General features: G+C 44.0%; 1 protein-coding gene across 1 annotated transcript in view; it reads left to right on the top strand.

Annotated features, from left to right (window-relative positions):
• The window catches only part of SMAD4 (SMAD family member 4), a 35247-nt gene extending 22985 nt beyond the window's left edge, over positions 1-12262 (top strand). The window contains exons 8-10 of the mRNA XM_072922461.1: positions 3451-3619; positions 5810-5948; positions 11866-12262. Of these exons, the coding sequence (XP_072778562.1) occupies positions 3451-3619; positions 5810-5948; positions 11866-12077 (520 nt within the window). The 3' untranslated portion in view covers positions 12078-12262. The remainder of the gene's footprint in view (positions 1-3450; positions 3620-5809; positions 5949-11865) is intronic.
• Positions 12263-13407: the final 1145 nt, after the last annotated feature.

Here is a 13407-nt window from a genome sequence, read left to right as displayed (position 1 = left end):
TCTTCCTATTTCTATTTTTATTTCTGTTTTTATTTCTGTTTTCATTCCTGGTTTTATTTCTATTTTTTATTTTTTATTTCAATTTGTATTTCTATTTTTATTTCGCTTTTTATTTTTATTTTTATTTTAATTTTTATTTTAATTTTTATTTTTTATTTTTATTTTTATTTTTTATTTCTACTTTTATTTTTATATTTATTTCTCCTTTAATTTTTATTTCTATTTCTTATTTTTATTTCTGTCTTTATTTTTATTTTTTATTTCTGTTTTTATTTTTATTTTTATTTCTATTTTTTATTTTTAATTTTTAAATTTTATTCTAATTTTTTATGACTATTATTTTTTTTTTCATTTTTAGTTTTATTTTTTTTTATTTCTATTTTTCTTTTTTTATTTCTATTTTTATTTCTGTATTTTTTTTGTTATTACTAGCTTTATTTTTATTTTTATTTCTATTTTTTTTCTGGTTTTCTTTCTGGTTTTATTTAAATTTTTTTTGTTTTGTTTTTATTTCTATTTTTACATCAATTTTTTACTTCTTTTTTTATTTCTATTGTTATTTCTAGTTTTATTTCTAGTTTAATTTTTATTTCTATTTCTAATTTTATTTTTTTTATTCCTGTTTTTATTCCTGTTTTAATTTTTATTTTTATTTTTTATTTTTTATTTCTATTTTTATTTCTCCTTTAATTTTTATTTCTATTTTTTATTTTTATTTCTGTCTTTATTTTTATTTCTGATTTCTGTTTTTATTTTTATTTCTATTTTTTATTTTTATTTTTAATTTTATTTTTTATTCTAATTTTTTTATCCATATTATTATTTTTATTTTATTTTTATTTCTGTTTTTATTTCTGTTTTTATTTTTATTTCTTTGTTTTCATTTTTATTTCTGGTTTTCATTTTATTTTTATTTCTATTTTTATTTTTATTTTTATTTCTATTTTTAGTTTTAGGTTTATTTTTATTTATTTTTATTTGTATTTGTATATTTTTATTTTTTTTCTCATTTTTATTTTTATTCGTTTTTTTTTATTAATTTTATTTTTAATTTCTTTTTTTTCCTTTTCAGTTTTCTATTTTTACATTTAGTTTTATTTTTATTCTCATTTTTTATTTTTACGTTTATTTATATTTTTATTTTTTATTTTCTATATTTATTTTTATTTTTATTTCTATTTTTTAAAATTTTTATTCTGATTTTTATTTTTTTATACCTCTATTTTTATTTTTTATTTCTCTTTGTTATTTCTATTTTTATTTTTTATTTATTTTTATTTCAATTTTTATTTTAATTTTTATTTTTATTTCTATTATTTCTATTTCTAATTCTATTTCTATTTTTCATTTTTATTTTTATTTTTATTTTTATTTTTATTTTTATTTTTATTTTTCATTTTATTTTTTATTTGGTTTTATTTCTATTTTTATTTTTATTTCTGCTTTAATTTTTATTTCTATTTTTTATTTTTAATTCTGTCTTTGATTCTATTTTTATTTCTCTTTTTATTTCTATTTGTTTTATTTTTGTCTTTATTACTAATATTTTATTTTTATTTTATGCTTCTGTTTTTATTTCTATTTTTACCTCAATTTTTTTATTTGTATTTTTTATTTGTATTTTTATTTTTATATATTTTTATTTTTGCTTTTGTTTTTATCTTTTTTTATCTGTGTTTATATTTCTAATTTTTTTTAAATTTTACTTTTATATTTTTACTTATAATTTTCTTTCTATGTCAATTTCTATTTCCATTTTTCTTTCTGTTTCAGTTTCTATTTTTATTGTTACTTATCCCTCCTCCTCCTCTTCCAAAACAACCGGAACAAAACCTCATCCAACTGTGACGTCACCGCGCCCACGCCGCCATTTTGTTTTCCCCCAACGCCGCCATTTTACCTTTTTTCCAGCGCCGCCATTTTGTGTTCCCCCCAACGCCGCCATTTTCCCTTTTTTCCAACGCCGCCATTTTACATCTCCCCCAACGCCACCATTTTGTTTTTCCCCCAATGCCGCCATTTTCCCTTTTTTCCACCGCCGCCATTTTATCTTTTTCCCAACGCCGCCATTTTGCCTTTTTTCCAACGCCGCCATTTTGCCTTTTTTCCAACGCCGCCATTTTACCTCTTCCCCAACACCGCCATTTTTCTTTTCCCCCAATGCCGCCATTTTACCTTTTCCCCCAACGCCGCCATTTTGTTTTTCCAACGTTTTTCCCCCAACGCCGCCATTTCACCTTCCCCCTGACGCCATTTTGCTTTTTCCTAACCCACCGCCATTTTGTGTCCCCCCAACGCCATTTTGCTTTTTCCCACCCCACCACCATTTTGTGTCCCCCCAATGCCGCCATTTTGTGTTTACCCACCCCACCACCATTTTATGTCCCCACGAGGCCGCCATTTTACATTTTCCAACGCTGCCATTTTAGTTTTCCCACTGCGCCGCCATTTTGTGTCCCCCCAACGCCGCCATTTTGCTTTTACCCCAACACCGCCATTTTGCCTTCCCCCGACGCCATTTTGCCTTTTTTCCAAAGCCTCCATTTTGTTTTTCCCCCAACTCCACCATTTTGCTTTTCCCCCAATGCCGCCATTTTGTTTTTCCCCCAACTCCGCCATTTTGTTTTTCCCCCAACTCCGCCATTTTGTTTTTCCCCCAACGCCGCCATTTTGTTTCCCCCAACGCTGCCATTTTGAGTCCCCCCGACGCCATTTTCATTTTCCCACCCCGCCGCCATTTTGTGCCCCCCCAACACCACCATTTTGTGTTTTCCCACCCCACCACCATTTTGTGTCCCCCCAATGCCGCCATTTTACTTCTCCCGATGCCGCCATCTTGTTTCTCCAACAACGCCGCCATTTTGCTTTCCCCCAACACCACCATTATGGTTTTCCCCCCAACACCGCCATTTTGTGTTTCCCCCAACGCTGCCATTTTGTGTTTTCCCACCCCACCACCATTTTGCTTTTTTTTCCAACGCCGCCATTTTGCTTTTTCCCACAACACCTCCATTTTGTTTTCCCCCCCAACACCACCATTTTGTGTTTCCCCCAACGCCGCCATTTTGTGTCCCCCAACTCCATTATTTTACTTTCCCCCCAACGCCGCCATTTTACCTTTTTTCCAACGCCGCCATTTTGTTTTTCCCCCAACGCCGCCATTTTACCTTTTCACCAACGCCATTTTGTGTTTTCCCACCCCACCGCCATTTTGTGTCCCCCCAACGCCACCATTTTGCCTTTTTTCCAACATCACCATTTTGTTTTTTCCCCAACGCCGCCCTTTTACCTTTTCACTGACTCCATTTTGCTTTTTCCCACCCCGCCGCCATTTTGAGTCCCCCCAACGCCGCCATTTTGCTTTTCCCCCCAACGCCGCCATTTTGATTTTTCCCACCCCGCCGCCATTTTGTTTTTTTCCCAACGCCGCCATTTTGCTTTTCCCCGCAGGTTGCACATCGGGAAGGGGGTGCAGTTGGAGTGCAAAGGCGAAGGGGACGTTTGGGTGCGGTGCCTGAGCGACCACGCCGTGTTCGTGCAGAGTTATTACCTGGACAGGGAGGCGGGGCGGGCGCCGGGAGACGCCGTGCACAAGATTTACCCCAGCGCCTACATCAAGGTGGGCGACGCTTTGTTTCGTTTTGGTTTATTTTATTTTGTTTTATTTTATGTTATTTCATTTCATTTCATTTTATTTTATTTCATTTTATTTTATATGGGTTTTTTTTGATCTTATTTTTATTGTGTTTTATTTTTATTTTATTTTATTGCTTTTTATTTTATTTTTTATTTTATTTTATTTTGTTTTACTTTTTTTTTTTTATTTTTATTGTAATATATTTTATTTAATTTTATTTTATTTTATGTTATTTTAATTTATTTTATGTTATTTTATTTTATTTTATTTGTTTTGTTTTTGTTTTATTTTATTTTGTTTTATTTGATTTTATTTCCTTTCATTTCATTTTATTTCATTTTATTTTCTGTTATTTTATTTTATTTATTTTTATTGGTTTTTTTTATGTTGATTTGTTGGGATAATGAGTGGGATTCGTTCGTTTGTTGGTTGGTTTCATTCTGACTGGTTGGTTTAATTTTAAGCAGTTAGTTCCTAACCAGTTCCGTTCTAACCAGTTAGTTCTGAACCAGTTTAATTAAACCGGTTAGATTGAAACTAACTGGTTAGAAATTAACCGGTTCTAATTAAACCGGTTAGAATTAAACCAGTTAGAAATTACCCAGTTCGAAATTAACTGGTTAGGTTTAAACCGCTTAGATTGAAAGTAACCGGTTACAAATTAACCAGTTCCAATTAAACCGGTTAGAATGGAACCGGTTAGAAACTAAGCGGTTAGAAATTAAACTAACTGGTTCGTTTCAAACCGGTTTAATTTCTAACCGGTTTAATTCTAACCAGTTCCATTCTAAGCAGTTTAATTGTAACCGGTTTAATTTGAACCAGTTTAATTCTAACCGGTTTAATTTAACCGGTTTAGGTTCTAACCGGTTAATTTCTTACCGTTTTTTTCCTAACCGGTTTAATTGGAACTGCTTAGTTTGGAACCGGTTTAATTGGAACCAGTTAATTTCTAACTGGTTTAGTTTCTAACCTTTTTTTTTCCTAACCGGTTAGTTTCCAATAAACCAGTTTGAAACTAACCGGTTAGACATTAAACCAGTTTGAATTAAACCGCTTAGAATTAAACCGGCTAGAATTAAACCAGTTCCAAACTAACCGCTTCCAAACTAACCGGTTTAAATGAAACCGCTTCCAAACTAACCGGTTTAAAATAAACCAGTTTAAAATAACCGGTTCCAATTAAACCACTTCCAAACTAACCAGTTCCAATTAAACCGCTTCCAATTAAACCACTTCCAAACTAATCTGTTCCAATTAAACCGCTTCCAAGTAAACCACTTCCAAACCAACCGATTCCAATTAAACCACTTCCAAACGAACCGGTTTAAAATAAACCGGTTTAAAATGAACCGCTTCCAAACTAACTGGTTTAAAATAAACCGGTTTAAAATAAACCACTTCCAAACTAACTGGTTTAAAATAAACCACTTCCAAACTAACCGGTTCCAATTAAACCGGTTCGAAACCAACCGGTTCCAATTAAACCGGTTAGAATTAAACCACTTCCAATTAACTGGTTCCAAACCAACTGCTTCCAATGAAACCAGTTCCTAACTAACTGGTTCCAAGTAAACTGGTTCCAAACTAACTGGCTCCAAACTAACCAGTTCCAAACCAACCACTTCCAATCCAGCCGGTTCCAAACGAACTGGTTCCAATTTAACTGGCTAGAATTAAAACGGTTATAATTAAACTAACCAGTTAGTTTCTACCCAGTTTAATTCTAACCAGTTTCATTCTAACTGGTTAGTTTTGAAGCGGGTAATTTCTAACCGGTTTAATTTAACCGATTTAATTGGAACCAGTTAGTTTGGAACTGGTTTAATTCTAACCGGTTCGTTTCTAACTGGTTTCATTCTAACCGGTTAGAATTAAACCAGTTAGAATTAAACCGGCTAGAATGAAACTAACCGGTTACAAAATAACTGGTTAGAATGGAACTGGTTAGAAACTAACCAGTTAGAATAAAACTAACCGGTTAGAATTAAACCAGTTAGAATTAAACCGGTTTAAATTAAACCGGTTCCAAACTAACCGGTTCCAAACCAACCGCTTCCAAACTAACCGATTTAAAATAAACCACTTCCAAACTAACCAGTTCCAATTAAACCGGTTCCAAACTAACTGGTTTAAATTAAACCGGTTTAACCGAAGCCTCCTCCCGCTCAGGTGTTTGACCTGCGGCAGTGCCACCGGCAGATGCAGCAGCAGGCCGCCACCGCTCAGGCCGCAGCCGCCGCTCAGGCCGCGGCCGTGGCCGGGAACATCCCCGGGCCCGGATCCGTGGGAGGCATCGCCCCGGCCATCAGTGAGTACGCAGCTGCCAGGACCTGCGGGGGGAGGAGGGGGGTGGGAGGGTGGGGGGGTGGGGGGGGGTGTTGAGCTGCCACGACCTGCCAGGACACTGAGCTGCCAGGACACTGTCACTGAGCTGCCAGGACCTGTCAGAGCATTGGTACTAAGCTGCCAGGACCTTGAGCTGCAAGGAACCTGAGCTACCAGGACACTGAACTGCCAGGACCTTGAGCTGTCAGGACCTTGGCACTAAGCTGCCAGGACCTGCCACGGTAATGTCACTGCGCTGCCAGGACCTGCCAGGGCTCTGAGCTGCCAGGACCTGCCAGGGCATTGGTACTGAGCTGCCAGGACCTGCCAGGACATTGGTACTGAGCTGCCAGGACCTGCCAGGGTAATCTCACTTCACTGCCAGGACCTGCCAGGGCTCTGAGCTGCCAAGACCTGCCAGGGCATTGGTACCGAGCTGCCAGGACCTGCGGGGGGGGGAGGGGGAGGGGGTGGGGTTTGAGGTGGCAGGAGCTTGAGGTGTTGGGGTGTTGAGCTGCCAGGACCTTGAGCTGTCAGGACCCTGAGCTACCATAGCATTAACCTACCAGGACCTTGAGAGGTCGAGCTATTAACCTACCAGGACCTACCATAGCATTAACCTATCAGGACCTATCAGGCCATTAACCTACCAGGACCTACCAGGGCATTGAGCTACCAGGACCTACCAAGCCAGTAACCTGCCAGGACCTTGATGTGTCGGGGTATTAAGCTGCCAGGACCCTGAGCTGCCAGGGCACTGAGCCCCTGAGGTGCCAGGACCTTGAGCTGCCAGAACCTTGAGGGGTCAGGGTATTGAGCTGCCAGGACCTGCCACGGTATTGGTACTGAGGTGCTAGGACTCTGAGCTGCCAGGACCTTGATGTATCAGGGTATTGAGCTGCCAGGACCTGCCAGGACATTGTCACTGAGCTGCGAGGACTTGAGGTGTCAGGATATTGAGCTGCCAGGATGTTGAGCTGTCAGGACCTTGAGGTGTCAGGGCACTGAGCTGCCAGGACCTGCCAGGACTCTGTCACTGAGCTGCGAGGACCTTGAGGTGTCAGGATATTGAGCTGGTAGGACCTGCCAGGGCATTGTCACTGAGCTGTCAGGACCTTGAGCTGCCTGGACCTTGGCACTGAGCTGCCAGGACCTTGATGAGTAGGAGTATTGAGCTGCCAGGACCTGCCAGAACACTGAGCTGCCAGGAGCTGCCAGGGTATTGTCACTGAGCTTCCAGGACCTTGAGGTTTCAGGGCACAGGCACTGAGCTGCCAGGACCTTGATGTGTTGGGGTATTGAGTTGCCAGGACCTTCAGGTGTCAGGGCACTAAGGTGCCAGGACTTGCCAGGGTATTGGTACTGAGCTGCCAGGACCTGCCAGGACATTGTCACTGAGGTGCCAGGACCTTAAGGTGTTGGGGTATTCAGCTGCCAGGACCTTGAGCTGTCAGGACCCTGACACTGAGCTGTCAGGACCTGCCAGGGCAGTGTCACTGAACTGACAGGACCTTGAGGTGACAAGACCTGGAGGGGTCGGGATATTGAGCAGCCAGGACCTGCCAGTACCTTGAGCTGTCAGGACCCTGGCACTGAGCTGCCAGGGCCTTGAGGGGTTGGAGTATTGAGCTGCCAGGACCTGCCAAAGCACTGAGCTGCCAGGACCTGCCAGGTCCCAACCCATACCAACCCATACCAACCCATACCAACCCATACCAACCAACCCATACCAACCCATACCAACCAACCCATACCAACCCATACCAACCCATACCAACCCATACCAACCAACCCATACCAACCCATACCAACCAACCCATACCAACCCATACCAACCCATACCAACCCATACCAACCAACCCATACCAACCCATACCAACCAACCCATACCAACCCATACCAACCCATACCAACCCATACCAACCAACCCATACCAACCAACCCATACCAACCCATACCAACCAACCCATACCAACCCATACCAACCCATACCAACCCATACCAACCCAAACCAACCAACCCATACCAACCAACCCATACCAACCCATACCAACCCATACCAACCCATACCAACCCATACCAACCCAAACCAACCAACCCATACCAACCAACCCATACCAACCCATACCAACCCATACCAACCCATACCAACCCATACCAACCCATACCAACCCATACCAACCCATACCAACCAACCCATACCAACCCATACCAACCCATACCAACCAACCCATACCAACCCATACCAACCAACCCATACCAACCCATACCAACCAACCCATACCAACCCATACCAACCCATACCAACCCATACCAACCAACCCATACCAACCCATACCAACCCATACCAACCCATACCAACCCAAACCAACCAACCCATACCAACCCATACCAACCCATACCAACCCATACCAACCCATACCAACCAACCCATACCAACCCATACCAACCCATACCAACCAACCCATACCAACCCATACCAACCAACCCATACCAACCAACCCATACCAACCCATACCAACCAACCCATACCAACCCATACCAACCCATACCAACCCATACCAACCCATACCAACCCATACCAACCAACCCATACCAACCCATACCAACCAACCCATACCAACCCATACCAACCCATACCAACCCATACCAACCCAAACCAACCAACCCATACCAACCAACCCATACCAACCCATACCAACCCATACCAACCAACCCATACCAACCCATACCAACCCATACCAACCCATGCCAACCAACCCATACCAACCCATACCAACCCATGCCAACCAACCCATACCAACCCATACCAACCCATACCAACCCATACCAACCAACCCATACCAACCCATACCAACCCATACCAACCAACCCATACCAACCCATACCAACCCATACCAACCCATACCAACCCATACCAACCAACCCATACCAACCCATACCAACCCATACCAACCCATACCAACCCAAACCAACCAACCCATACCAACCAACCCATACCAACCCATACCAACCCATGCCAACCCATACCAACCAACCCATACCAACCCATACCAACCCATACCAACCCATACCAACCCATACCAACCCATACCAACCCATACCAACCCATACCAACCCATACCAACCCATACCAACCCATACCAACCAACCCATACCAACCCATACCAACCAACCCATACCAACCAACCCATACCAACCCATACCAACCCATACCAACCCATACCAACCAACCCATACCAACCCATACCAACCCATACCAACCAACCCATACCAACCCATACCAACCCATACCAACCCATACCAACCAACCCATACCAACCAACCCATACCAACCCATACCAACTCATACCAACCCATACCAACCAACCCATACCAACCCATACCAACCAACCCATACCAACCCATACCAACCCATACCAACCCATACCAACCAACCCATACCAACCCATACCAACCCATACCAACCCATACCAACCAATACCAACCAACCCATACCAACCAACCCATACCAACCCATACCAACCCATACCAACCCATACCAACCCATACCAACCCATACCAACCAACCCATACCAACCAACCCATACCAACCCATACCAACCCATACCAACCCATACCAACCCATACCAACCCATACCAACCCATACCAACCCATACCAACCCATACCAACCAACCCATACCAACCCATACCAACCAACCCATACCAACCAACCCATACCAACCCATACCAACCCATACCAACCAACCCATACCAACCAACCCATACCAACCCATACCAACCCATACCAACCCATACCAACCCATACCAACCCATACCAACCCATACCAACCCATACCAACCCATACCAACCCATACCAACCCATACCAACCCATACCAACCCATACCAACCCATACCAACCAACCCATACCAACCCATACCAACCAACCCATACCAACCAACCCATACCAACCCATACCAACCCATACCAACCCATACCAACCCATACCAACCAACCCATACCAACCCATACCAACCCATACCAACCAACCCATACCAACCCATACCAACCCATACCAACCCATACCAACCCATACCAACCCATACCAACCCATACCAACCCATACCAACCAACCCATACCAACCCATACCAACCAACCCATACCAACCCATACCAACCAACCCATACCAACCAACCCATACCAACCAACCCATACCAACCCATACCAACCCATACCAACCCATACCAACCCATACCAACCAACCCATACCAACCAACCCATACCAACCAACCCATACCAACCCATACCAACCCATACCAACCCATACCAACCCATACCAACCCATACCAACCCATACCAACCCATACCAACCCATACCAACCCATACCAACCCATACCAACCCATACCAACCCATACCAACCCATACCAACCCATACCAACCCATACCAACCAACCCATACCAACCCATACCAACCCATACCAACCCATACCAACCCATACCAACCAACCCATACCAACCCATACCAAGCTACCAGGACCTTGAGCTGCCAGGACCTTGAGCTACCATAGCATTAACCTACCAGGACCTACAATAGCATCAATCTACCAGGACCTACCAGAGCATTAAGCTACCAGGACCTAGGAGGGCCTTAAGCAGCCAGAACCAAGCGGAGCATTAACCTACCAGGACCTACCATAGCATTAAGCTGCCAGGACCTAGCATGGCATTAACCTATGAGGACCTACCATAGTATTAATGTACCAGAACCTATGAAGGCCTTAAGCTGCCAGGACCTACCATGGCATTAATCTACCAGAACCTACCAAGCCATTAACCTACCAGGACCTAGCAGGGCATTAACCTACCAGGACTTATAATACCATTAACCTACCAGGACCTACCATAGCATTAACCTACCAGGACTTACGATAGCATTAATCTACCACAACCTATCAGGGCTTAAAGCTGCCAGGACCTACCAGGGCATTTATCTACCAGGACCTACCATAGCATTAACCTACCAGGACCTAGGAGGGCATTAACCTACCAGGACCTACCATAGCAATAATCTACCAGGACCTACCATAGCATAAATCTACCAAAACCTATGAAGGCATTAACCTACCAGGACCTAGCAGGGCATTAATCTACCAAGACCTAGGAGGCCATTAACCTTCTAGGACCTACCATAGCATTAACCTATGAGGACCTACCATAGTATTAGTCTACCAGTACCTATGAAGGCATTAAGCTGCCAGGACCTATCATAGCATTAATCTACCAGAACCTATCAGGGCATTAACCTACCAGGACCTACCATAGCATTAATCTACCAGGACTTATAATACCATTAAGCTGCCAGGACCTACCATAGTAATAAGCTACCGGAACCTAGCAGGGCGTTAATCTTCCAGGACCTACCATAGCATTAATCTACCATAACATTAATCTACCAGGACCTACGATAGCATTAATCTACCACAACCTATCAGGGCTTTAACCTACCAGGACCTAGCAGGCCATTAACCTTCCAGGACCCACCAAGCCATTAATCTACCAGAACCTTGAGAGGTTGGGGTATTGAGCTGCCAGGGCCTTAAGCTGCCAGGACCTACCAGGCCATTAATATACCAGAACCTTGAGAGGTTGAGCTATTAACCTACCAGGACCTACCATAACATCAATCTACCCAAACCTATCAGGGCATTAATCTACCAGGACCTACGATAGCATTAATCTCCCAAAACCCATCAGGGCTTTAACCTTCCAGGACCTACCATAGCATTAACCTACCATAACATCAATCTACCAGGACCTACCATAGCATTAACCTACCAGAACCTATCAGGGCTTTAACCTACCAGGACCTAGCCATCCACTAACCTTCCAGGACCTTCCCTCTCCCCTCCCCAGGCCTTTCCGCCGCGGCGGGCATCGGTGTGGACGACCTGCGGCGTCTCTGCATCCTCCGGCTGAGCTTCGTCAAGGGCTGGGGGCCCGACTACCCCCGGCAGAGCATCAAGGAGACGCCATGTTGGATCGAGATCCACCTGCACCGCGCGCTGCAGCTGCTGGACGAGGTGCTGCACACCATGCCCATCGCCGAGCCACAGCCCCTCGATTGATCCTCATTTCTGGTTCCGGTGGCACTTCCGGTTCCATTTCCGGTTCGACTTCTGGGTTCCGGCGCCATTTTCTGTTCCACTTCCGGTTCCACTTCCGGTTCCCTCCGGCTCCGAGACGAGGACTTGCACACTATGCCTATTGCAGAGCCTCAACTATTGGATTGAGACCCACTTCCGGTTCCACTTCCGGTGACACTTCCGGTTCCATTTCCGGGTCTACTTCCGGTCCCAGAGTAATTTCCGGTTCTACTTCCGGGTTCCGGCGCCATTTTCTGTCCCACTTCCGGTCCCACTTCTGGTTGCCTCCGGCTCCTGGACAAGGACTTGCACTCAGTGCCCATCGCCAAGCTGCAACCCTTGGATTAAGCCCACTTCCGGTTCAGGCGCAATTTCCGGTTCTGCCGCCATTTCCAGTTCCACTTCCAGTTCTACTTCCGGTTGTGAGGCCACTTCTGGCTCCATTTCCGGTTCTACTTCCGGTTCTGGCGCCATTTCCAGCTCCAGTGTTGTTCCCAGCTCCACTTCCGATTCCACTTCGGGTTCTACTTCTGGTTCCCTCCAACTATTGGATGAGGTAATGTGCCCATGGATTAATCGACATCGTCACTTCCGGTTCAACTTCCGGTTCCACTTCCGGTCCCGAGGCAATCTCCGGTTCCGTTTCCAGTTCCGTTTCCAGTTCCCTCCAGATCTTGGATGACATCTTGAGCACCATGGCCATGGATTGATTGACGTCGCCTCTTCCAGGTCCACTTTCGGTTCCACTTCTGGTTCCGGTGCCATTTCCAGTTCTGCCGCCATTTCCAAATCCACTTCCTGTTCTACTTTCAGTTCCGGCCCCACTTCCGGTTTAGTTTCCAGATCCGCTTCTGGTTATGACGACATTTCCGGGTCAACTTCCGGTCCTACTTCCGGTTCTGACGCCATTTCCAGTTCCACTTCTGGTTCAGGCGCCACTTCCGGTTCCCTCCAGCTATTGGACGAGGACTTTACAGTGTGCTCATTGCCGAGCCTCAGCCCCTGGATTGAGACCCGCTTCCGGTTCTGTTTCCGGTTCCAGCACCAGTTCTGATTCAACTTCCGGCTCCACTTCCAGTTTTGACGCCATTTCCAGTTCCACTTCCATTTCCGGTTCCACTTCCGGTTCCCCACAGCTATTGGACGAGGACTGATACAGTGTGCCCATCGCCGAGCCACAGCCCCTGGATTGAGTTCCGGTTCCGGTTCCGGTTCTGGTTCCGGTTCCGGTTCCCTGCAGCTGCTGGACGAGGTGCTGCACACCATGCCCATCGCTGAACCTCAACCATTGGATTGAGACCCACTTCCGGTT

Source organism: Taeniopygia guttata, chromosome Z (genome assembly GCF_048771995.1).
Source record: "Taeniopygia guttata chromosome Z, bTaeGut7.mat, whole genome shotgun sequence".
In the NCBI taxonomy this organism is placed as follows: Eukaryota; Metazoa; Chordata; class Aves; order Passeriformes; family Estrildidae; genus Taeniopygia; species Taeniopygia guttata.
The sequence above is the reverse complement of the archived record's forward strand: the minus strand, read 5'-3'. Positions and strand labels throughout refer to the sequence as shown.